Raw genomic sequence first — 25,832 nt, 5'->3', positions numbered from 1 at the left:
TTTCACTAAAAAATCTCTATATTTTTTATAAACACATTTTTCAATCACCTTTTTACCTCACATATATCAAATCACTACAGTATATTTTTTACAAAAACTCCAGAATATTGCAATCCAAACATGAATTCTTTAACCTACAACATGTGAAAACAGCTTGCACATTTATTTATATAGTTGTAGCTCGGATGAAAATTTACGTGCCACTGACAAGAAATGTACTAGCTGTGGACACTACGGTCCTTTGTTCAGTTTGTTTTGTCCTATTTCCTCGACCCATATTGGAGACTGGGGTTTCATCCTAAGTTTATTCTTTTTGGTCATATTGATAGTCTGTACCTAAGTAGGTCAATAAACTATGCGGGGTCCCTAATTCCAACTAAATCTAATACTGTTTTGACTAATGTAGGTAACCTGGAAATCATGGAAGTGAGCAAATTGAGGTACCAACCAAGCTCATGTAAACTAGTACTCTTATTTTATGTCCCTTAAAGTTGTTTGTATACAGAGTCTGAAAAGTACATATTAAGCTTGTAATGCTGGGCCTTAAAATGCCTAGATCTATATCAGCATTTGCCTGGACTTCATATGGTAGGACTATTTTTTCATCTTTGTCTTGTACCCTAGGGATATATCCTCACTTGCTCTCTGAGCTTTACTTGAGCACTAGCATGCTCATAGTAATAGTTGTTACTTTTTATTTCTCAGCTTCAGCAAAGTTCTGGGAGATTAAACAGCATAATGTACGGGCTCCAAGAGCAGGAGGCAAGAGAGCTAGAAGTCAATCTGATTTTTTGAAAACCAGAAGAAGAGAGAAGACGTAGGAAATCCTACTGTTGTCTAATTTTCTGGTTACAAAGTTTAAAGGACTTTCAACTTTACAAATGGAAAAATACTTTAGATCTCCAGTTCATTAGGGCAGCTGCGCAGCCATTCCAAGTACTTCTTGTGTAACATGCCATGCCATTAAGTTAACCACAAGTTACCATTCTTCTGTTTCTTTCATTGCCAATGCTTCAACATGCTTTCTTTTTCGTTCGATTTCAAAGAGATGAGCCAGCCTTGAACAGAAGGTTGATTTACTGAAACGTTGTACCAACTGCTAGGAAGGGTGTGATACGGAGGGCCATTATGCAATCTGCATTCTGCTTAACGGAGAGTTGAGAACCTAAGTCAGTTTATAAGTTCAGAAAGACCTGTGCCAGAAAGAAAGCAGCACAGAAAGAAAATAGATGCAAAATTACAATGCCAAAGATCTCTCTTTGTAGAGCACCTGCACCAAAGAATCCATTTGTCACTCAAGTTTGTCCAACGCAACAAACTAAAGTAAGTCAAAAGCTACAACAAGAACCAAAAGCTTGGCTCTAATTTTTCCAAGTTCCATACTAACCAATCATGTTTACAATATAATACATACTTTTCTGAGATGATGGGCCAAAGCCAAGTTGGGAAGCCACATCAGCCTTCAAGCACATATAAAAACTTAGCTTCGGGTAACATATAACCACTTTGGTTCTGAACCTTTACATTAGAAGAAAAGGACATCAACAGTACATTTGTATTTCATATTAACTCTTCCTACACAGACACATTTACACCGACTTTTGCCACATCAACCAATGTAAGATACAAAACGCAAAATCTGCTTTAAGTCCAATATATTACATAAAGATGTATCAGAACGTTGGAAGTTCTAATACCATAACTTGTCTCTTATTTTGCTTCTCCTGTAACAGGAAGCAGGAATTTAACGGCAAGGATCCATCAAAGTAGTTGACCGTCTCTCTCATACAATCTCATACTTTCCATCTGCAGTACCATGAAAAGAATTAGAATAACCTCACTGATGGTGCATTTACTAGTCAATTTAAGTAAATCTATTTCTTGCAAGCTTAAGGGGCTGGTAGCAAATTCCAAAGACTACAGTAATTCAGTTGGTAGCACCAAATTATCAGTTTCTGGCCATACTAGTGTAGTTCCATGCTTTGAGAAGGTGATTACACATTTTGATATTGTCTACTCCATATCTTAGTACTTAAAAAGGGTCTGGAAATTCTTTGTAACTTCATAAACAGTTGCATCCAATACAAGGAAGCCACCAAAGAAAATTGCGATACTGACAAATTTATTGACAAATAAGAAAAGGCTTTCAAGAGAGCCCGTTAATTCTCTAGACAGCATGAAAGCAATGAACAAACATATAACTGATACTTGGATGAACGAAAATTAAATCAGAAGTTATGCTCTGAGATAGAACTCACCATTTACAGCATGAACATATCCCACTTGAACAGTTAAACAGCATATAGGCGTACAACTTGATCTATCTTCGCACGACAAACAGGGCAACCCCATTTTTTTGCTTTAATTTCACTTAGACAAGACATGCAGCCAGCCATATGACCACAAGGTATACATGCTCCTTCAATAGGCGCATCCAAGCATATCACACAAGAGGAAGAAGCACCTGTATCTTTTCTTTCCTCTGGTTTAGCATCTACCCTCTCCACAGGAGGTGAAGAGAAATCAAGAGGACTAGCGTCAATTGACGGGTAGTGAATTGGGCCATCATCTACAGCTGAATCTGCAACAGGTGGAGCTGATGGAAAGGAGGCTTGCACAGAGTTCTGTACTGTTGATTGGACACCTAAGGAGTCACTCTGTATCTGGCTGTGATGAATCACAACTCCACTAGCACTGGTTTCCTGGTCTTTATATCCAAGCTTTTCTCCCTTCGGCAGTGGAGCTGTCCCAGAAATGGAGCTTCCGCAATTAGCCGTGATGCATTCAGAATTAGTCCTACTTGTGGATGCATCTGCTCCAGATACCAGGTGAGGACCCAGATGTGGACGCATAGCAGACTGTAGGGAGGCATCAATTGCCATAGCTAATTCCACATCTTCCGGAGGGGCAGTTGCTGGAGCAACATTAACTTGAGTATTGAAAGGAAATGCTGGATGAACAACCTGAAATTTCAATTTCCAATCCACTAATTAGTACGATATTTTCTAACCAAAAAAAAAGTTAACTAGCCAAATATACTCTTCTCAAGGAGTGTCAAATATATATTTGGAAGGAACCTCTGCTTCCTTTGTGCATATACATCATATATGCATTAAAATTCACGAGCAACAGAGGGACAGAGGAGGAGGGACGAGGAGCAAGAGGCAACAACACCCAAACCCATGACTTTGAGTCCTAAAAAGTTGATTGGTTCATAGTACATCCTGGTTTAGGGACAACTACAATGCAAAGAAGATACTCCCTTCGTCCCAAAAAGCTTGACGCTTTTCGGGACTCTTAACTTATTATGAAAAGTTCCCAACTTTTGAAGAATTCATCTTTGCTTTCCATTTTGCCTTTTGTTTGAATATAAAAGGTGGAGAATGGATGGACAAAACATGACAGCTGGGTCCACATTTTTATTGGTTGGCATATGGCTTACTCCAATTAGAATTAGAGCATCAAGACACGCAAGGCAACATTTCAAAATGGTTGCTGTGTGCATATCAATCAACTAAACAACAAAGTTGCTTGATGGAAGACCTTTTGGGCCCAATAATACGTACTTTTTAGTTTGGTGAGACAGGGTAAGCATTGGAAATTATTGATAAAGTTCACAACCATTTTTGGCAATGACAAACATTTTGGGACAGACCAAAATGGAAAGCATGACATTTTCAATGGAACGGAGAGTAATTTTCTAGTTTAAGTGAATAAGCAATTGAAGTTGTCTGACCTGCGGAATTCCTTTGCATGCATTGCAAAACCACTGCAACTGTTGCTTGTCTCTTTCATTAGCAGCTGCAAGTTTGACGCGTGTCCCTGTAATTGGACAGAAGATGTAATCATTAGATTTGTTTGTTGGTTCATTATTCAATAACTGTGAAAAATTATCAAAAACCAAATAAGCACCACAACTCTCCTCCAGACCCCCCAAGCAGTTGCCTTTAAGAAACTAGAATATCGTTACTCAGTCTTGTAGGATCTAAAAAGATTTACTGTACTTTTCATGGCAATATTTTACTCAAATCTTATAGCAAAGTATACAACACCATGCCTTCAATCATACAAAAGGTATGATTAACTATCACACTCAAGGGTAGGCATATTAACATAAAGACAAACTATGGTTCAATTGTTTTGGCATTTTTCAGAGTTTTGCAAACCTGAAAGCTCAGCATCCTAGAAGTGTAAGCATTAACATCTTGACAAACTAAGGTTCCATTCTTTTGGCACTTCTAGAGTTCGCTCAACCAAATAGAAGTATTTTCCAGTAGAAGACATATTAGTTAATTTCATTTCTTTGGTGGAAAGTACTTGTCAGATTCCAGTATAAGCCATTTTCCACTAGCTCAAAATTATCATCTGGCTACCAAAGCCCACTATGATAGCCGTCACTCGAGGTATATAGGAACACTGGGTACACAATCATTTGGAGCCTAATTTAAAACATGATCAGAAGTAGACTTTATGGAAGCTAAAAAGTCAGAATTGATTCCAAGCATTCAGTTACAACTGCTGCCTACAGCTAGAATAGACCAGTCTGCTTGCTCTTGTCATACCACAAAATAAAATGCTATGCAAAAAGCAATCTCAGACATAATTCCTCTAATATCATTTGATTCCTAGATAAGGGGGGAAAAAAAGAAATAAGCTCTCAGAGATATGGTCCAACTCTTCTGTTTACAATCTTCAAAATCTCCTAAAAATCCTAAATGCCCATTCTTTTCATGCCAGTCTAAAATTAGATGTACTTACTCCTAGCCACTTGGGAGTATGTAATACCTCGCCGCCTCCTCCAGCGTCTTGGGACTAGGCAGAAGATAAACCAAAATTATCTATCTATGGACTTGCTACGAAATTAGAAAATACATCTAGCTCAAGTGATTGAGAATTTACTAGTGCCATTGCCAGTTATGATGACCGTTGGATCAGACTGGCTAAAGTTAGGTTCCTCCATATTGGCTTTCCACAAAGCAACAATTGTCCGAGGTTGAGCATCCTGATCATGCATGCATCAGAGTGCATTGTCAGTGAAACACAATGACAATATAATACTTAAGGATTTGAAACACAGTTCAGAATATCTGTCTTAAGCAACATAAATGAGCAAATTCAGTGCCTCAGCCTCTGGAAGGGGTTTGATTTTCACTCCCTTTTGCAAGTTTCCATGATGAAATCCTTGAACTACTGTTGATTAGGACACCAAAATTCTGATACATATTAATTGCAGGAATTTAATGCATGTTTTTTCTCGTGGAAAGAGAATTTTTATCAGTAAGAGATCATACCCAAAATGCAACAGCCAATGCACCTCTTGGGAGGAGCAATAATTTAAAAAAACTAAACCAATAACCGTTCGAGTAGATAGAATGCAATGAATGAAGATGTGAAGGCCTAAATTCTAATGTGGTTGTGGATTAAGGAAATTGAATGAATTGACCAGACAAAAAGAAAAGAGATTCAGCATAACTGTTATATAAGAATTTGTTGAATCCCTTTTAACAAAAATGAGCTAATCCCCACAAAAATTACAGAAACACATAGAACAAGGTAGTGATTGTCCCTCTAAAACATAGCAATTGTAGCTCATTGTACAAATATCATGAAATAATGTGGTCTGCTTGGCAAAAGAAATGGATGCTTCATATATCAGGACAAACTTCTCCAGGGAAACATATACGAAAGTTCATCATATCAAATATGACACAAAATACAAGAAAGTTCTCTTTATCATTGTATTTGCTTCATGAAAATTGGAAAGAAGAAACTAATAAACTTCTAAAATGGTTTAATTGGCACAGCCGCAGAAGAGCACTTGCAACAAAATCAGAACTGAAGATATATCTGTACAATACCAACAAGTATGAGTATAAAGTTGAGAAATGTGCAATCACATGTAGTTGGAGGATCAATAACTGTTCTCTTTTTTCTCAACTATGTTTGAATTGTAGAATTTAGCAAACACTGCTTTCCACCATCTTATAAAAAGTTTAAGAATACACAGGAGCTGGAATAACTAAGAGAAAAGTTAGATAATATGATGAAACATAAATGAATAAGAGGCCTACAGTAGGTTGACTGATTAGATTGGAGGGTACCTGTGCATTTGAATATATGGCAAGCTCCAACTTGAAAGGCTTCTTAAGACTCCGGGAACCACATGGTAGAACAACCACCCAGCTATAAAATCAACAAAATAAGACAATAACTTAATTAAGCCAGCAAGACTCAGAAAATTCTTAAATCCAGCAATAGGTAATAACTAAGATGACCGAGTAAAAGTCAAGAAAGGCATAGCATTCAAAGATATAGCAAGAATAGAGAGAATTATCCAGATAAAAAAAACAAAGCATGTCACTCATGATGAGGCACTTGCATCAAATGAAGAACACGCGTACTCCAATTCCCCAAAAGCAAACAAATTAATATAAGTGTCGTTTTAAGTTTCATTTCTCCTTTTAGCTTAATTTCAAGCTGTGAAAAGCTAATACTTATCAGCAGTCTGCAAGGAGCTTTCCTAAACGGCTTTATGGCTTTTAAACCTTTGAAATTAAATATGCTACAAATGTTGGCTATTTTTTTTTCTTTTGAAAAGTATCTTTTCTTCAGGCATCTTTAGAAAAGTTAACGTCAGGGAGAAGGCGCCCTATATCTTGTTCATCCACAAATCGCATTAAATCCGAGCAAAAAGGGCAATTATATTCACTAATCCTGTCAATGACTCAACATGCCCTGCTGTATTCAAAAATCAATATTACAAATTGATCTTGATTCTCAAAAGAGAAGAAAAGAATAACCAGATAAACACTAATTACCCAAGGAACATGGGCCAAAGTACAACCTTTACCAACCTCCCAAGAGCACCTAACCTGTGAATCCACAGTCTCAACCATCTTTGCCATTGCATCCATTTCTTTACAAGAGTAACACTAGTTAACTGCCACTTCAACCTTATCAAAGATCAATAAGTTCTGACAGAGTAACACCTCAGAACCACCACTTAATAAGCATCTAAAACCAACTAGGCCCTCACTTGTGTCAGACTCTCACTGCCACATGCAACAAGCAGGAACAAGCACACCTAAATGCAATAGTTAACACCCAATGCCACCATTCCTAGCACGAGCCATCTCTAGAAGACTTCTACTTCACATACTCAACCAAGGAGTTCATGAAGGTACACCCAAAGCGCACACCACAACAACAGACCAAGTTTACAGAACTCAGATGATCTCGATAATACAATAAACACTCTCATTTGATCTTCTTGATCGCATCTACAATACATCTTTATCTTGAGAAATCACAGAGTGTAATGTGATTATTCTGTAGTAAATTCAGATCAAAGGTGCCACACTTCAATCTGACAACTGTGCTTGACCCTAAACCTAAACATCAATGAGACCAGAGCAAGAGCAAGTCTGCAAAAGGTATGAAGCCAGAGGTTTGTATCTACGCCATGAGGTAGTGAACTGTAATTGCCTCCCCCATCCCACCAGATACAAAAATTAAAACTAATAAACTATTTCAAGTAAACTGATAAAACCATCGATAAAAAACTCCACAGTACACAGCAAATCAAATGGAAAAATCATTGAATAACCGATCTCTAAGTACCTCTTTCATGTAAAATGATAATATTATTATACTTATAAAATCAAGATAATTTACTCAAACTGAACACTGAACTCACACTTTTCTGGACAGTAACTGTGGTGCAAGTAGTTCAAGAAATCCTGGACCATAAAGCTCGCGCATGGAACCAGAGAACAAGCAGATATGGCTCTGAGCAGCATCAGAAAACAACAATCAACATCGTAATATTCATGAGATGTACACAAAGGAAAATGCTTGTGCATGTGCTAAAATACCTCTATTGCACGGACAACATTGCTGAACCCTTTGCTTCTAGCAACATCAAGTGGCGTTTGACAGTCATCATTCATCACTAGTGCATTTGCTGAAACACATGCAATAATTAATTCATCAGTCAAGTTAAATGAAGATAAAGTATGACAAACACTTCCAGAACCGTAAATCTTGAATGCCACTGCCAAATGAATAAAACAGCTAACAAAACACACCTCCATGAGACAGAAGTAATTTGACAGCTTGTTCAAGTCCTCTTTTTGCAGCATGATGTAAAGGAGTTCCTGCATGACGGCCTAAACAAACTCATTAAGTAAGAAAGCTTTCTTCAAGTCAATCATTTTACAAAAATACATGCTGGAACTCCAATATGTACTTAATCTAGGTATGAGAAAATTTTCCACATGCTAGAAAGAATAAAAGCAACTTGACAACAGTAAATCACATGGCATTAGCTACATATATAACTTGCATTACCAGGGCGATAAGCATTGACGTTGGCACCCAACTCAACCAAGGTCTTTGCAACATTATAAAGCTCCGGGTTCATGCAAGCTGCAATTAACGGAGTCTTCCCTTCCTTATCAAGCCACTGCCACAAAAACCAATTCATATTCATACATCCTACCATTCCACACCATAAAGATCCACATGTATAGCCAACTCATTATCATATAAGAGCACAAAAAATTCATTCATAAAACTCAAATCCATTTAAAAACAAAGACATTCCACTTTAGTACATGAGGCAATCACACATTCACTAATATAAGAAGGTAAAACACAACCTGCCAGTAGAAAATATTCCTAGTGGCCGCACCACGTCAAATTAGGCAGCCATACTCATCCACCATCTATCCCAATATCTCCTAATTTTCAACAGAAGTGCCCGAAATTGTCAGAGCATCATGGATAGGGTCAAACCTTAAAGTCTTCGTACTGATAGGCTTGCTGCACTAAAATGTAGCACACCGGAGACCCTTTTCTCCCATTTTGAACATTACTAATTTAATTTTCTGAATAATCATATTAACGCATAACAGAATCATTCTTCTTCTTCTTCTTCTTCTTCTTTTTCCCCCAGAAACTGAATACAATAGCATTAAACTTGCCTAAAATCTAAAACCCTCATGCAATTAAGTCCTTTAGACACATAGACCCTTTATCAATATGAACTTCTAAAAATCAAAACTTTGATCAAATACACAAAAATGTCAATTCAAATTGCATAAATATATATAAGTCGATGATAAAATTAAGTACAAATTTTCATCTTTTAAGGATTACCTCAAGGCCAGCGCCATCCCTGCGAAGAGCTTTAATCCCTTCAGTATTTCCATAACTCACTTGCTGATACAGTAATTCATCTTTTGACTGTTGTTGCCCCATTAGATTTTTTTTTTTTCCTTTTTCTTGCTTTTGAGCTTTCTTTTCTTTTTTTTTTCTTTTTAGAATTTAAGGAAAGATTAGAAAATGAGAGAAAATTAGAATCCCACAAATTTCCAGAGGAAATCTGGGGATCTTTTGAGAAAATAAATGGATAAATGAAAAAAATTGAGAGGGAAGAAGGAGACAGCGGAAGGTGAAGTGAGGGAAAAGGTCACAGACTTTCTGCAGATGTGGGGCCAAATGTATAAATAGATGGAAATTGAAGTGGTTGCTTAATAAAGAAGGAATAATGGATTAGCGCGTAACGCCTATCTAACTGAAGGTGACGTGGACGCGGCAAGACTTGGAAAACTTCCATTTCAATGCAAAAGGCCCAAAGCAATGTACAGAACAGGCCCAAACATATTGATTGCGGATCCATTTGGGTCGAAGGGACTAGTCCATCTATCATACAAATAAAAATAATTGGTAGTCCAACCTCTATGTGGAAGTTGATAAACATGCTCTTGTTCGTGAAAACACCTATTTTAGGGTAAAAAAAAAAAGAAGAGAAAAAGTGTGCAAAAATAAAAAAATAAAAAACAACTATTGGTTTGAATTCAAATATGAGTTTACTTACATTGGTAATAAACTATTGCTAACTACCTTTTTATATTTTCGAATTCTTGTTTTATTTTACATATATTACATTAAAAAATTTGTTACAATAATTATTTTAAATAATATTTCAAATACTACTATATTCGAACACGTTCATTGGTATCTTAACTTCGAGTAGTCAATCATAGATAAATACTCATAATTACTTAAAGAGTGAAATCTGAGCTAATTTAATGCATGATTATTGTGGGATGATTCATATGTTCTTAAGTAAATGATTGTTAATGAACACAAAAAAAAAAAGAAGCAAAAGATGTACTTTGTCGTTTTACAAGTCAATATGCTTCTACAGCTTTCGGAAAGGGAATATATTTTTTATTATACCTCAAACCATTTTTCTCCAGCCAAAAAGTTTGAAATTGATTTCACTAAATGTAAACTGTGGTAGCAAGTAGCAAGGACTAACGTGCTCAAGCCTAACATTAAACAATTAAATTACCCTATGATATTTCCAACACAAAATTTTTTTTTTTTTTTTTTTGTATTTTTGACAGAAAAGTACTTACATTGCATTACGTCAAATTTGCAATACCTTTGCTTAAGGCAAAAGGGTGATATTATTTACACTTCTATTATATTATTTGTATTTCTACTACTCCATTTTCATTTCGTCGAGATCATATTATTTCTACCTTAATTTCTTTTCCTTGCCCATAAATTAACGATACTAGGTTTGGTCATCCAATTAGGGTATGCGACGAAATTAGAATAGGGATAATATGGTCTCATCAAAATTAAAATGGGATAGTGAAAGTGCAAATAATACAATAGGAGTGTAAATAACATTACCTAAAACAAAATAAATACAATACAAATTAACGTGATCCCATTCCCAGTTTGGATTGCAATCTCTCTGTAGAAATTTTTTTTTTTTACATTTTTCGTTGAAATATTTTTACGCTGTTCGCGGACACATTTCCTAATTAACTCTTTACCCACATACATCAAATTATTATAGTACGTTTTTGAACAAAAACTCCTAAAAATAGCATTCCAAACAAGGCCATGGTCTCAGAAACATCCTTAGCAAATTTACCTAAGCAATGAGCAACATGATTCAGGAGAACAATCAAAGCAGTTATTATTTTATGTATTATGACATAATTTTTCACTGCCGTTATGATAGGCATCGTTATGATGATTATAATTGGTGCCTTTAAAGTTGTGCTAATATTCAGAATCAAATATCAGAGACTGATATGCAAAGAGAAAAGGGTCTCCATTTGCTAATAATTTTAGTAGGTAGATTTGTACAGACATGGATTTTCACAATTACCCGAGTGAGAAGGAAGATGATTTTCTCAATAATGATCGATACTTCCAGAAAAAATTTTTTTTTTTTTTTTTGGGGTACTCTACCCTTCCTTTTAAAACAAAAGACGAGATAAAGTGCTTGAATTTTTTTGAGAGTGCTAGTATCATTTGCCGTCTAATAAAGATCTAGAATTTGTGATTCTTGATTGTGAAATTACGTATAGTTTCATCCGAATATGTCCAGCACTTCATAACTATAGATTAATGGTGCATCTGATAAAATTAAAATTTGAAAACTAAAATCTAAAATTTAAAAATTGAATTTGTTAAATTATTAAGTACTGAACATGATACATTTGAGTGTATATCATATTAAGTGATAAGTAAATAATTCATCATTTACTTTTGGAAAATAATTTTTGTCTAAGAAATTCAGTATCACTTAATTAATTCAAACGTTCAATTTTTAGTTATCAAACGCGTATGAATATATTAAGATCTCAATCCATTAAATTTAAGTATTGAATTAGGTAATCAAACAAAGCCTAAATTCAGTAATTATCATTGCAATGACAAAGCACAACTTAATAAAGCCATGCCATTGCATATTCTATCCCTTCAATGTGATTCACACTTCTTGACAAACTTGCCAGTTAAACTACCTTGTAAAGATTTAAAATTGGTTTACCTAATACAGATGTTAACTGATGATCCTACTGTCAACCATTTTGGCTTATCTTTTACTCATTATGAGCTTTTATTTTTCTCCCAAGTTTAAAAAAACAAACCAATTAAAACGTTTTCAAGCTTAGAAATGGGACCAATCAAAAAAGAAGGCAATTTTCTTATAGTCAGAAAGGTAATGGGAATACTTTGACCAAATGTGACAACTGTGAATTAATCATTACTTGCACGTCTTACTTTGGGTCAAGTTTACAAAAATGTCCATTCTTAGTGCCACAGTATTACCAACACAAACACTAAGCCAAACGTTTAATGGCAAGGATTCACCAACTTTCTTTTTTTCTCATTTCGGAAAGTGTGCAATCAACACATTTACTCATTATGGAAATCCATTTCTCAACTACTAGCCCACAAGCCCACCACCACTGCATTAAGGCTCGGCGGGGCGAATCTTGCATCCCATCAATTTGTCATAATTAAATATGATATTGCTTAAAAAATTCAGACGGTGCGTAGTGTACTCGTCTGATCCGTGGTGGTTCAGATCCCTCCGAATTATTTCAGAACCTCTTCAAGTCCTCCCCCTTCCCGTAGCGTAGGAAGCTATCGTATCGACAAAAAAAAAATAAAATCCATTTCCCTCTCTCTCTCTCTCTCTCTTTTGTTGGTTCTTTGTTTGGTGATACACTGATACTTAAGGGTTGGAGTTGATCATGTTGCTTCTAACATTTAAATAACTATTGATACCTCCACTGAAAAAACATGATCAATTATCCCTTCGTTGTATACAAGAATTAGAACTTTCGATGTGTTTGCGCTCATAATTTAATTGTAAATAGACGCTCTACTCCACTCTATTATTCAATTCTAGAAATGGACAACAATAATCTTTCCTAAGATACAAGTGGATTTTTTTCCCCGTACAAGTAAATAGAAAGAACTAAATTGATTCTTCTATCAAACATAGTAGTAGCATTTTAGTAAAAGTTTTACTTGTATACTAAAATCAACATTGCTTTATGAGTAAAATTGCAATAAGCATTCATATATATGGTATAGGTCACCTCTTAGCAGCATAATCTAAATCAAACCGAGTCAATTAGGAAAATTGATCACACTTCATTTGATTTTCTGAACAAGTTACAAAAATTCACTTCAATTTTGATGAATAATAATTTAGTAGAACCCGATAATTTTAAAATTTTATAACAATGCATGATGTATCATGCTTGTTGAATCAATTTTAACGAGTTAATAACTAGTAAATATTTAATGTTCACTCGCTTAGCTAAAATGTAGTAAGCGTCAATTAATTTGACTAAATACTCGTATCGATTTGACTCGTTTCATTAAAAAAAAAAATTATCCTTAGATAAATAATTCAACAAGATCGATAATCAATTCAACAATTTCGACAACAAAAATTTCCTTAGATATGCAACTCAACAAAATAGACAATCAATTCAACAACCTCGACGCGAAGCTGATTTATCAAAACCTATGAACAAATCAAACAAAGCTATCAACAAATCAAATGAAAGGAGTGAAGTCAAATTAAAACAAAATTTGAAATGAACCTGCACATGAGCCGCCGACATTGAGAGTTTCTAATCTTGGCTTCCAGTTCCAGCGCAACGTTGGAGTCCGAAAGGGTGAGGAGTCAGGACACAACTACTACTACCATTATGCATTGACGATAAGGTCAATTTTGTAAAACGAATTTTCTCCGCGTGGTCGTAAAAAATGATTGCGACGTATCTCCTTTGTTAATTATAATTTAATTAATTTTTTCACTCGTTTCTTTGACGAATTTCTAAAATCCCGGCTCCTTTCTTCAGGTCTTCCTTCCCCGCTGCATGTGGCCTCTGTGCTCCTGCCCACCCCTGAACTTTCCAAATCTCTTTTCCTCCCCTTTCTTCACGCCCAGATAGAAAAAACTCCCATTCATTCCTCGTGATTCGTGCTGTTTATTGACTCTGATTCCTTTATGGTTTAGCATTTCCAACGAATTTGTAAGTTTTAAGCAGCTTCACTGCTCATTTTGCTGCTTTTTTGTTTAGTTTTGTTTTCTTTAGCTGTTAATCTGCTTGATAATATGCCAGGAAAAGGAAGTTATGTACTTTTTCCTGGTTATTGAAAACATGGGTTGTGTTTAGTCTTTTTTTGGTTGGTGTTTTGTTTTATTACTAATTTTATTTCTTTTTTTTTTTAACTATTAATTTTAGTTTGCTGGAATTTCAGTTCTCTGTGCTTCTGAGAAATTTTTTTTTTTTGGTTTGTGGGTTTTGGACCCTTTTAGGATCTTCCCCGGTTAGAAGAATTTTATGCTATATTTGATGTCTTTTTTGAAGAATTGTTTCTTTGGCTGCTATGAAGTGAATTGAAAAAAAAAAGAGTCATGCATGATTAGATTTGAAGATACTTTTGCTGAAAAGTATAGTGTATCAGACTTGGCTTCCCCCTCCCCCAGCTGAAGTTAATAAAGGCCGAGAAAGGAAAAAGACTGATTTGATGAAAAAATTTCTCGAGTCTTGCCGTTGCTGGTCTTCTCTAAGTTGCTGCCACTTATGATTTGTGGAAGCCAGCTGTTTCATCGGATAATTTGTTCTGTTTTATTCATAATTTGATCTGTAGTTTGTCTGAATTCAGGATGGTAATTTGATAGGAGATTGTTTGACTTGGAGACTGTCTGTGTGGATTGTTGGTAGAAGTGAAGATGGTTTCTGAATCATGGTTTCGGAGTTTGTGGAAACCATCAAAAAAGCACGGGGTTGGTCAAGAAAAGGCTATAATAGGAGTGTTGGCATTTGAAGTTGCAAGTTTGATGTCTAAACTTGTTCATCTGTGGCAGTCTCTTAGTGATAAGCAGGTTGCTAAGTTGAGGGAAGAAATTATGAATTCAACGGGTATCAGGAAGCTTGTATCGGATGATGACGATTACATTGCGAGGTTGGTATGGACAGAGATGATGGAGAATTTGGCACATGTGGCAAGAGCAGTTGGTCGGCTATCCAAGAAATGCAGTGATCCTTTGTTAAAAAGTTTCGAGCAGGCCTTTAGTGATCTGGTCGACTGTGGTTCTGACTCTTATGGGTGGTTACTCACCTCGAAAAAGATGGATAGGAAAATGAGGAAGATGGAACGATTCATTATGGTTAATGCAAATTTATATCAAGAAATGGAAGCACTTGCTGATCTTGAACAGACTTTGAGGAGAATGAAGAGTAATGATGATGCGGATAGCATTAGTTTGGTTGAGTATGAGAAAAGGGTTGCTTGGAAGCAGCAGGAGGTAAGGCATCTAAAGCAGTTGTCTGTTTGGAACAGGACGTATGATTACACAATTCTACTTTTGGCAAGATCTGTGTTTACAATATGTAGTAGGATAGCGCATGTGTTTGGACTTAGTAATGTGGTTGATGTGGCAGCCAAACAGTCCAAGAACCTTGATTCTGATCATATTCATCGCAGCCGCTCAGTAGTTTTTATGCAGTCATCAGTGCACCCATCGGAAAATAACATTTACAGGTTTGCCTCTGGACCGTTGAACAGGGTAACTAGGAAATCTGGCCCAGTGTCGAGAACAAATAAAGTAAGCATATCTGGCCTTCTTGGAAAATCACTTGCATCGTCAAGCCCTGATTCTGCGAAACATAATGCAATCAGCTCACATTCAGCTCCTCTTGGGAGGTCGTCAACAAAGTCTGGCCCACTTGAGAAAGCAAACAAATCTGTCCTCAAATTCTTTCAATTTCGTAATCAATCATCACATTCTCAGGGTAAAAGCCCAAATTCAAAGCCCAATCAGTTGATTACCATGGGACCCTTAGGTGGCTGCATGATGGGAGGTAATACCTCTCCCGTGAAAAATTGCCATTTGGATGCAAATCTAGAGGGAATCACAGATGAAAATATTGCGCAACATGCTCAGAACAACTTGGTTCCTGGTAAGTTGTCAATCTTCAGTTCCAAAAACAAGCTGTTGACTGCTCCTCCTGAAACTCTTGGTGCTGCAGCATTGGGATTGCACTATGCAAATATTATCATTGTGATTGAAAAGCTTGTTGTATCACCTCACCTGATTGGTCATGATGCAAGAGATGACCTGTACAACATGTTGCCTGCCAGCATCAGATCAGCCCTTAGGTCAAAACTAAAGCCATATTCCAAAAGCTTGAATTCATCCATTTATGATACAGTTCTTGCAGGAGAATGGAATGAGGCAATGACCGGAATTTTAGAGTGGTTAGCTCCACTTGCTCATAACACAATTAGATGGCAGACTGAGCGAAGCTTTGAGCACCAGAATTTAGTTTCCAGAACAAATGTGGTTCTCGTACAAACCCTTTATTTCGCTAATCAGGAAAAGACAGAAGCAACAATTGCAGAGCTTCTTGTTGGTCTCAACTATGTCTGGAGATTTGGTAGAGAACTCAATGCAAAAGCTCTAATGGAATGCACTAGTGGCACAACTTTTGATGATTATTTGGAGGTTTAGCACTTCAGCCATTTGTCAAGCTACTGGAAGCAGCTAGTGGTTGAAAAGCTTAGAGCAATGATCAGCCAACTTCTGGTTAAGATACAATGGACCCACTTCAGCGTTCTGATGAATAGTTGATGATTAACTTGACAATTTTTCTTAACGCAAGGATCCTGTGACCTGGCTGGCATCCTGTATTGTTAGGATGTGCTTCTTTTTGGTAATGAGAATATGAGACCGTAATTCCTATCTGGAATATTTGCCAAGAGGTCATCCTTCCTGTGGTGCAGTCTGATTTACTCGTCGCAAAACTCAGCTGGCTGTTGAGTGGTGCCCTCCATTTAGGTTGTCTCACTTTGGCTCTGGTTTGGATACTCAAAATCCACGTTATATTAAGCGTAGTACCTGGTAGAAATATAGTTGTTAGCTTCTGCTTTCATATTTATGTTGTAAATTCATTTTAAAAGGGCTTTTCACCAAGTATACAGACAGTGGAAGACAAGAAGTTCTCCGTTCATTCTGCTGCTTAAAATCTAAACCAGACATGGCAGGAAAGAAATTATCTTTGCTCATGTTGTAGGAAGTGTGAGTCTAGTAATCCAACCATTATCGCTCGATTTCCTTTTATTGGGTTGGTTCCCAGCCCCTTTTCTTCTTTGTACAAGCTGTTGGACTTTCACTTGTATCATATTTGTTCGAGAAGATGTGGTTTGCAGAAGTATGCAACGCATAATGCATTATCAAGGCAGTAAGAATTTAAGATTTCTGTGTCTGCTTCTTTGACTGACATCATGAGATGCCTCTATAGAAAACCACCGGTAGACGGTAGAGAACAAGCAGTGTGAATTTTAAGCAGATAATTTTCCATTTTCCAGTGCTCGTCCTGAGATCCGTCAGGTGAGACGGTTACAATAGTACTCCAATCTTTTGATTACAGTGTATATGGGGAATGAGAAGGCAAGGAGCCAGTTCTCCTCCAGACAAGAAAAACAGATTTTCATCACCAATTCAAGTCCAATTCTCAGTTATAAATAACATTCCTAGTGTAACTCTTGAGGTTTTGGAAAGTAAAAGACTATTTGGGACAAACTAATCTACTCAAAAATTAAAGCACAGTCCTTGCGCAAAAAACCCATATGTATCACTGAGGGCATGAGGTATCAGGTTCGACCCTATAATTCCTCTCAATTCCCCACCCCCTTGTAAGGGTTGGAGCCTTCCTTGGAAAAAATAAAATTAATTAAAAAAAAGCTTATTTTCACTAACTTTAAGGCCTTCAGATAGGAGAAATGCATATATCACTCTTTAGTTTGCAGTTATATTTGCCTGGCAAGTAGCACTTTAAAGCGATTATTAATTAGTTTCCAATACTTGCGAGGTCGAGCTGCATAGAGCAAATGATTCGAAGTAATTTGATCGAATCTACTATAATGTTAATCTAACAGGAATGGTAATACTTCCTTTGTCTGAATTCTATAGGATGAGAAAAGCTAAGTTACAGTAGAAATACTGCAGGTTCTAGCAAATCTGTCATCTACTATACAATGCAAAGATCACTAACATGCTTTAACTGCTAAAGCATACAATATTAGTTTAAAAAGGCTACAGGTACATGTTTCCACCCTTTCGTCAACCAGCTTCATCTCATTGCACCATAATCCGATGACATCTTTTACTGTATTCTTCTTCCTGCACAAAATGGATGCTTAACATGCAATTTCTATTCAAAAAGTGTCAAGTTCATCGCCACAGCAAGTATGCACTTGTGATGCCTCTGCTAAGTTGGTTATCCTACAGAACAAGTATTTAAGCTTCCTACCTACCCCCTTCCTGCAATCGATTGCTAGGCAACTAATCTAAGGTTATTCCTATGAAGATTGTGCTGCTTCACTCTTTTCCTCAGATGCTTCTGGAGTTCCTGATGATTCAGGTGACGTGCTATTTACCTTGGGCGTGCTGTACTTTCTCAGAAGCCTATCTTTATTTGTCTTCCACCATTCTTCTGCCTGCTGCTCCATAAACCTTCTTTTACTGAAAAAGAACATCGGAAACGATAGGTGTAAACAACATATTACAAGGCAAGCTGTCATTACTTAGTAGTGCAACTATTTGTGAAATTTGCTTCATGAACCCGTTGAAAAAAAAAAGAAATAAACAAGGCTAGCTGTTATTTGTAACAAATCATAGCCTAGTCAATGTAACTTTGCAGTTGCACTGATTGTATGTGACTAATAGATGCCATTAACTGTTTTATAAGATCGAATTAGATCTTTGTCCAGCCCATAAGTTGGTCTTGTAACAGTTTTATGTTATCTACTATCAAATACGCAAATATTTTCTAATACAAGATCAAGATTCAGTTTATAAACAATTCTGCAAATAGTGAAAAAACTAATTTTGTGGTTTCCATGTATATCTGATAAGTAATAGGATAATTTTCTTATGAAAGTACTGTTGGATGAACTGATCTGAAACTCTATTCAAATTTCATCTCAGATGCATGTAAATATATTAACTCACAAATTTCATGGACCATCAAGAGTATTGAGCTGAAATTGGGAAGGATAAAAGTGCAGATTACCTGAATTTTACTCGCTTGAAAATCTTGGTGCCATTACTAAGTTGGATTAGTGTTACATAAACACCTGGTTCAAATTGCTCAATAACTTCCCGTGCAGCTTTAGGTGATCCTAATCCACCTTCTGCGCTTGCTTGAACTGAACCTTCTCTTATATGAGAAATGGATGGTCTTCTTTCCCTGGGAGTTGCTTCTGCATTTTGCTGCATGTCCTGGAGTCCTGGAGAATGTACATTATCCTCCATACTTCTGTCTGGCCTCTCAGCAGATTCATTGGCTGATAAGGTTTGATCAGGCTGGCTATGTTGGTCATGCACTGTATGTGGTTGCAAAGAAGACTCCTCATCTGGTTCATGAGGTCCAATCATTTCCAGGAAAGATTCGACCTGGGAATGTATGGATGTGAAGGTTTCCATCTCCAAGATGTCAGAAGGTAACCTCTCAGTCACTTCTTTCAACTGTGCAGCGCCAACAAATATGAAGTTATTTGTTGATTATTGCAATGTGAATCATTTGTCAGAACATACTAAAAGCCTTTTCTTCAGTTATATAGCATAAAACAAAGCCGTAAAGCGTTTTAAAGAACGGTAATATATGAAACTTTCAACAGTTCCAAAAAGGAGAAAAACAGTTCATATTGAGTATGAAAATGAAGGTAAGCTTGTTAATAAAATGGTAAATGGGATGGAATGAAGGTAAGTTTGGCAACAGCACAGTTTTTTTTATTATCACCTCGGGAATCATATAGTTTTGATACATGAAAACAACTCTGCCCGCAGGATGCCTACCCTCAAGCCTTCCCTAGACCATAAGCTTTGCATTACGTTTGCTGTTTACCTATAGTGTTCCCATATTTCAACCTCTTAATATATTCTTACCTGCTTTTGTCATGTCTTTGCCTATGGTTTCTCAGTTGAAATTACTTTATTATGAAATGTTTATGACTAAAAGTTGACAAGAATCAGAAAAATAAATAAATTGCTAACCTTAGCTTTGACCGTTCAACTATCACTTAACCTGAAATTTCTAGTCCTTAAGAATCGTAAACATCTGAATATTCTAGTTGCTCTCAATTTGACAAGAGTCAGAAAAATAAATAAAAAAAATAAATTGTTAACCTTAGCTTTGACCCTTCAACTGTCGCCTAACCTGAAATTTCTATCCAAAAGAATCGTAAACATCTGAATATTCTACTTGCTCTCAAATTTCTTCTCTTATATTCAGGTCTGACTATTATACGGGATGAACAACTTCTAGGCTGCAATAAACAGAATATGCAGCCCTTAGGTGTATGTAAATCCGAACGCCTTCAAAATCATTAGTAACACTAATCAAACAGAAAAGTAGGAAATGAAATGTCAAAATTACTTGGTTTGCAATCAGTTTCATGGTTTTCACTGCCACGGTACACTTCGAGGATCTCTCTACAGCCAATGAAGCTGCTTCTTGGGCTTTGTTCTTTAGCTTCTGCACTTCTTGTTCTTGTAATTGGCTTTCCTCCTTCAAACTTTTAATCTGAAGATATCACAGGAGGAAGTTAATGAGCATTGAAAGAATAAAATTTTCTGACAGCGATCTAAAAGATCAAGATGTAGCATACAAACTTGTTAAAGAAAACCTACTTGCTTTTGCAGTTTGGATACTTCTTGGTTCAAAAACTCGTTTGTCTTCTTTAGACCATCAATTACACCCCTTGAAAATACTGGGGTAACGGAACGTGGAGGACTCGGTCTCCTTGAATATGGGGAAGCAGGCCTTGAGTTGGATGCAGGCTGAGATGGTGGTGGTGTCTGAGGTGCTGTTGTAACAGGTTTAAGAGCATATTGAAGGGCACTTAGTGAACTTGGAAATGCAATATCTTTCAGTTGTAAGAGTGATGGAACTTGGGATTCTCTGACTATAGAGTAATCAGGTTGTGTTCCAAGCTTTCCAGACCTGACCTCCAAATACTTGACCGGTTCCATGGTTGGGGAGAGCAGAATCCTTGAAGTCCTAGGCTCTCTTCTGTCCAGCCTTGCACTACTTTCCACAGGACGATGAGAAGCAGTGGCATTTCTACCGAAAGTGGAGGAGTTATTAGCCTCTGCAGCCTTTTTAAGTTTCATATAGCAAGCATCACAGACTCTGTGTGGTTTTCCTGGAGTAGGAGCTAATGCTGCTTTCATTGCCTTTTTCGAACTGCAAGCATGGCAATGTACAAGGCCACAGTTATAGCAGTTATGTCTCTTCCGAGTAAAGCCAAATGCTTGGCGGCAACCACTACAAAGTGATTGATCTGCTCCAGAGACCCATTTATGGATGCAAATGCTTGCAGTATAATTTGAGCCACATGCTATATTCTTCACATGCCTGTCTTTAAGTGCTTCAACAAATGTTGGAACGTCACGATCTTCTATGTCTCCATGTCCCAATCTTCCGTTTGCTCCTTTTCCCCAGGTAAATACTTCACTTCTTGAAGTCAGGACAGCAACATGAAATGCACCACTGGCTATTTCTTCGACAAATTCTCCAACCAATCTATCTTGTACTAAACAAGGTGATTTTCCATCAGATTGTGGATTCCCAAGCTGACCACATGCGTTACTTCCCATTGTGAAGACATGACCTGATGTTGTAAGGGCAATAGTTGTATTATTCCCACATGCTATCTGGTGGAAGTTGTAGTCAATAAGCGCAGAGACACAGGTTGGGAGCAGATAAGTTTCCTTGTTCCCATGTCCCAACCGGTATTTGTCACCATCACCCCAAGTAAACAACTTCTTAGAGGAAACAGTTGTACCTGACTGGTTAGTGACCTCTACAATAGCAGCTGTGTGCCATGCACCACATGCAACTTTGATGGTCTTCAGTCCACTCAATAACTGGACTTCCTTTGGACATGTGACACTTTTGCGATCACCATGACCTAGAACACCAAATGATCCATCACCAAATGTAAATAGTTTACCACTAGAAGTAGCCAATGCTGAGTGCCATATGCCACATGCAACTGATAAAACTTGAAGGCCTTCCAGTGGACCAGATATCCTTGTGGGTATCCAGTGGCTAATATCATTCCCATGACCAAGAAGTCCGGCATTATGAGTACCATCTCCCCAGCTGTATAAATCACCAGATGTAGAAACAGCACAGGTATGGTGCTCACCACACGCAACGAAATCTACATTTGTAACTGCTAAATATTCAACAAGACGAGGGCGACTGAAGTCCTTTTCAATTCCGTGACCAAGTCTTCCCCCAGATTCCTCTCCCCAAGTGAAGACCTCACCTTGCCTTGTAACCAGGGCCACATGCCGATGGCCACATGCAATCTGCTGAACATCAAGAACTACATTTGACTCCAAGGATTTAGGAGTCAATACATCGTTTTTAATAGGAACGGGATTCCCATATCTATCAGTTGATACCCCATCAGACCAAATCTCACCCCAGACATAAACATCGCCCAGTGATTCTATATCATCTGGCCCGGAGCCTCCACTTGAACAACTAGGAGTGCTTGAGACACTAATACGGAAACCATCTCCACCGCTTGATCTTCCTTGCATATTTGCACTTTCAGAGCCCACATCTGAGCCTGGAAAATTCAAGGATGGTTCACGAGAAACTAGATCAACAGAAGCTCTGCCTCGAGGAATACTTGTTGTGAACTCTAATGTTGTGCCAAATGGACGCCCGTTTGGAATGGGATCACTACCAGCTTCATGTAGCTGCAAAAGTGGGGGCTCAATTACATGTTTGACAAACCATTTAAGCAGAGAACTACGTTTGCTACTATTGCAAAAAAGATGAATTTGACACTTTTGTTACCGAGTCTTGCCAACCAATAAATGTAGCCATTTGATCTATAACTTCCAACAGGGAGCAAAGTTTGGCAGAAATCATTATGTGGATTTGGATTTGTTAAAAAAAAAAAGTTCCAAGATGATATATACAGTATATAAAACCTTTTGGCTGAAAAGGAAAGCTTTTATTTAATTTCATTGGGTTTTGTGATAATTCATTCTAACAGCAGGTCACGTGTGCTAAATGAAGGAAAGTCTACATTGCATTGTCAGAAAGAATTATTTTATGCCATTGAAGAAAAATGAGACAGGATTACCCAATTACAGCTGATAATAGTAAACATAATTCATTGTCAAGTCAATCTGGACCGGACTGCACAAGCTTAACTTAGAGAAAACTAGTTGATTCATTTCTTGGAAGGATCTAAGTTAGAAAAAGTTACATCAGGAATATCACTCCGGGTTCGTCTACCACGAGCGTGGCTAGTTGAAGTTAGAGCCTTCAAGCCAGCAATCCACACCTCTGCTTCAGCTTTATCTTTGCAAATCTGGTAAGGAAAGATCAATGCCACTAGTGTCCTTAACAGAGTTCATATTTTTATGAAGAACTAATCAAGAAACATAACAGGGCAAACCCAGAGCAGAGAGGCAGTTTCCATAACTGAAACCACAACTTGCAGGTTTCAGTAGAACGGTCTCACTACTGCTCCAGGTCTCGTCCTTGTTATATGGCTTGTACAACTTACCAGATCGAGAGATCTTTCACCGTTGTTGTATATAAGCGAAAATGACAAATACTCCTTTTCTGGTCGCAAAAATCTTCTAAAGACAGGCTGTAGAAACATGTAGACAGAAAGGAAAATACATTGTCATCTCATCTTATTTACATAAGGAAAAACTTTATTAGAGTGATCATAAGAAATGGCAGGTTACTTGACTAAAAATTTAATCATCAATCCATCGCAGAGAGATGTGCTAACTCACGGTTCTCTGCCCAGGAATAATCCGTTGAACAGTAGATAGCTTCAGAATCCTTTCTGACCCATGGGAGTACCAGATTAGTGTTGTTTCATCCTGAAAATATGAGCAATGCTTAACCCAAATCATATAAACTAGTGACAGGTTGACTCATATTTCAAATATCATGCTCTTACAACTTAGTCGTATTGAAATATATCCTATGCTAACATCTTTGCTTGCAATTAATCTGCATCTTCTCGGTTATCCGATCTATAGTTAGTTCAAATCAAGTACAAAGTACCAAAGACTACATTATCAGTGTTTCCTCCAAGTCCTATTGGACAGAGAAGCAACTATGCCACTATAACATGCTTATCATTCCAAATACTGTGGTCTACAGGGTCCACAACTCAAAGAAAATGAATTTTAGTTATGAATGTTGAGGCAATGACTATCTGCAAAGAAAAAGAATATCTTTACGTAGACTAGAAGAATTAATCACTTACAGGAGAAACTCTGAAGGGGCAAAACTTTGGTTTTCCTTTCCTGCTGTACTTGATTAACTGAGTACCTTTCTTCAAAGCAATCAGTGCCTTTAGAAGAAAACAAGAGGAGAAAGGGACAATAAAACATACCACAGAAAGGTCAGGAAACTGGAAAAGAACATGGAAAATAGGGAGGAAGAACTCTCAGAAAGCTAAGCATCATATGAGAGAAATAGTTAGCAATACATCAAAACACTTTCTGAAGCAAACTGCATGACTTTTGACATTATTTAAATTCTTTGGTTGGTGGGAGTTTCAAAAGGAAAGCAAATAAAATTCAACTCCATGTTTGAGATTCCCATTTTCCTCAAATTGCAAATAAAAAGACTTCTGAAAGATTTGTCGGTCTGTGAAGAATACTGTTGTGGAAGACTACATTTGCCTCGGATATGTACTCCAGGTGCATCCTCAAATCAAGACTGGCAGTCTTAGCACTTGAGTAAGGAACTTACTACAAGATGGTTAATGGAACTCTCACACTTCTCAAATTTCTAACTTGGCTAAACCAGGAATTTACTACCTGTCATCTTTCACAAGGCTTCACGACTGCAAAGCAGATAAAAAGATAACCAAATAATGCAGATCTATCATTTATGGACTAACCGAGGTAAAACATTGTCCTTGGCACAAGTGCAAGCAAATTAACGTGGCAAATGACAGCTAATGCAAGCAAAAATTGAGTTCACAGTCTAGATGAAGCTATTTCAGCAGCTGAAGGTGTTGTTTTCATCCATTAATGCTGTCTAACATGTACAATTAGTTATTGGTCAATTTACAAAAATAAACTTAAAAATGTTTTCTATATACTTTTCTTGTCTGTTTACTTCCTGATTTCTAAGCTCTGGCTAAACACGTCTACTTGTCATCCTTTCTACTATAACAAACCTAGAAGAACCCAAGCTAGTCAGTCACAAGGTTTCAAATTCTAGCAACTCTACTTGAGGAAACTCATTTAGTCAGTTCACTAGGCAAGATAGGCATTTTTAGGCCAATCAGAACATCCAAATGAACCAACAAAACACACTACACAAACTAATTAAATAAGGGATGTTCTCTCATTTTGAACCGATACTATGTTAAGTGATAAACCTATCCTTTTCTTGTGTCTAATTTCATCTTTGGGAAAAATATATTCGACTAAGGAAACGCAAAAGGAAAAGAAAAGAATAGAAATACCTGTTCAATGTCACGATCAGGATTGCCATAACTAACAGGATCTGCCATTCCATCTGAAATAATTCTTGGGCAGCCACCACTGTACCCTCTTTGTCCCAACCATCCGCATAGTCTTCATAGATGCCAATCCAATCTGCTATGGCCTATCATTAACTTCCCAAATATCTTAACAAGAATGTTTTACCTTACGAAATTCAGCTAATCTTTTGTCAAATCCCAGATATCACCTTGACACTTTTCTTCACTAACAACTAACCTTTATTGAATATTCAAGAAAACTAGTGATCCACGCTCATAATCCTCAAGAATTCGAGCGATTTCATGTCGGATTCTTCGAAATACGAAAAGGGTTTCGAGATTTACGTTGTCAGAACAGATCAAACATAGCAAAGAAGAAGAGGGAGTTGAAGAGAGAGAAGGTAAGGAAAGAGAAAGTGACACAAGTTTAG

General features: G+C 37.0%; 3 protein-coding genes across 7 annotated transcripts; 1 reads left to right on the top strand and 2 right to left on the bottom strand.

The window, feature by feature from the left end:
• Positions 1–1,336: 1,336 nt before the first annotated feature.
• LOC113764836 (putative E3 ubiquitin-protein ligase XBAT35) lies at positions 1,337–9,456 on the bottom strand. Of its 3 annotated transcripts, none has more exons than XM_027308850.1 (11): positions 9,160–9,456; positions 8,350–8,464; positions 8,088–8,168; positions 7,875–7,963; positions 7,697–7,788; positions 6,102–6,183; positions 4,900–5,002; positions 4,759–4,812; positions 3,737–3,822; positions 2,259–2,963; positions 1,337–1,806 (listed from the first exon to the last, which is right to left on the bottom strand). In XM_027308850.1, exons 1-10 carry the CDS (start codon positions 9,259–9,261, stop codon positions 2,292–2,294), a joined length of 1,476 nt encoding a protein of 491 aa, XP_027164651.1. In that variant the 5' UTR covers positions 9,262–9,456; the 3' UTR covers positions 1,337–1,806; positions 2,259–2,291. The 3 variants fall into 3 exon arrangements, with proteins under 3 accessions (XP_027164651.1, XP_027164652.1, XP_027164653.1); XM_027308851.1 differs by having other exon boundaries at positions 8,088–8,156; XM_027308852.1 differs by lacking the exon at positions 4,759–4,812.
• A 4,237-nt stretch (positions 9,457–13,693) lies between these two features.
• On the top strand, positions 13,694–17,099 carry LOC113765704. 2 transcript variants are annotated; one of them, XM_027309947.1, is made up of 2 exons: positions 13,694–13,871; positions 14,509–17,099. In XM_027309947.1, exon 2 carries the CDS (start codon positions 14,576–14,578, stop codon positions 16,355–16,357), a length of 1,782 nt encoding a protein of 593 aa, XP_027165748.1. In that variant the 5' UTR covers positions 13,694–13,871; positions 14,509–14,575; the 3' UTR covers positions 16,358–17,099. The 2 variants fall into 2 exon arrangements, with proteins under 2 accessions (XP_027165748.1, XP_027165749.1); XM_027309948.1 differs by having other exon boundaries at positions 14,494–17,099.
• A 711-nt stretch (positions 17,100–17,810) lies between these two features.
• LOC113765786 (PH, RCC1 and FYVE domains-containing protein 1) lies at positions 17,811–25,453 on the bottom strand. 2 transcript variants are annotated; one of them, XM_027310040.1, is made up of 10 exons: positions 25,384–25,453; positions 24,169–24,255; positions 23,687–23,776; positions 23,449–23,535; positions 23,146–23,250; positions 20,540–22,627; positions 20,286–20,432; positions 18,921–19,375; positions 18,286–18,370; positions 17,811–18,028 (listed from the first exon to the last, which is right to left on the bottom strand). In XM_027310040.1, the coding sequence occupies exons 1-10, from the start codon at positions 25,429–25,431 to the stop codon at positions 17,984–17,986; spliced, it is 3,237 nt and encodes a 1,078-aa protein (XP_027165841.1). In that variant the 5' UTR covers positions 25,432–25,453; the 3' UTR covers positions 17,811–17,983. The 2 variants fall into 2 exon arrangements, with proteins under 2 accessions (XP_027165841.1, XP_027165839.1); XM_027310038.1 differs by having other exon boundaries at positions 17,811–18,370.
• Positions 25,454–25,832: the final 379 nt, after the last annotated feature.

Source organism: Coffea eugenioides, chromosome 3 (genome assembly GCF_003713205.1).
Source record: "Coffea eugenioides isolate CCC68of chromosome 3, Ceug_1.0, whole genome shotgun sequence".
NCBI classification, from domain to species: Eukaryota; Viridiplantae; Streptophyta; class Magnoliopsida; order Gentianales; family Rubiaceae; genus Coffea; species Coffea eugenioides.
The sequence above is the reverse complement of the archived record's forward strand: the minus strand, read 5'-3'. Positions and strand labels throughout refer to the sequence as shown.

What these genes read in the sequence shown, in the direction of transcription:
- LOC113764836 (XM_027308850.1), bottom strand. Translation starts at nt 9,261, where the DNA reads ATGGGGCAACAACAGTCAAAAGATGAATTACTGTATCAGCAAGTGAGT. An exon ending in ATTACTTCTGTCTCATGGAG is followed by an intron (nt 7,964 to 8,087) that starts GTGTGTTTTGTT and finishes CATGTGTTTCAG; the next exon opens with CAAATGCACTAGTGATGAAT. An exon ending in CATAACTGGCAATGGCACTA is followed by an intron (nt 4,813 to 4,899) that starts GTAAATTCTCAA and finishes TCTTCTGCCTAG; the next exon opens with TCCCAAGACGCTGGAGGAGG.
- LOC113765704 (XM_027309947.1), top strand. Translation starts at nt 14,576, where the DNA reads ATGGTTTCTGAATCATGGTTTCGGAGTTTGTGGAAACCATCAAAAAAG.
- LOC113765786 (XM_027310038.1), bottom strand. Translation starts at nt 25,431, where the DNA reads ATGGCAGATCCTGTTAGTTATGGCAATCCTGATCGTGACATTGAACAG. An exon ending in CCCGGAGTGATATTCCTGAT is followed by an intron (nt 22,628 to 23,145) that starts GTAACTTTTTCT and finishes CCACTTTTGCAG; the next exon opens with CTACATGAAGCTGGTAGTGA. An exon ending in TGAAACTGATTGCAAACCAA is followed by an intron (nt 19,376 to 20,285) that starts GTAATTTTGACA and finishes GGCGCTGCACAG; the next exon opens with TTGAAAGAAGTGACTGAGAG.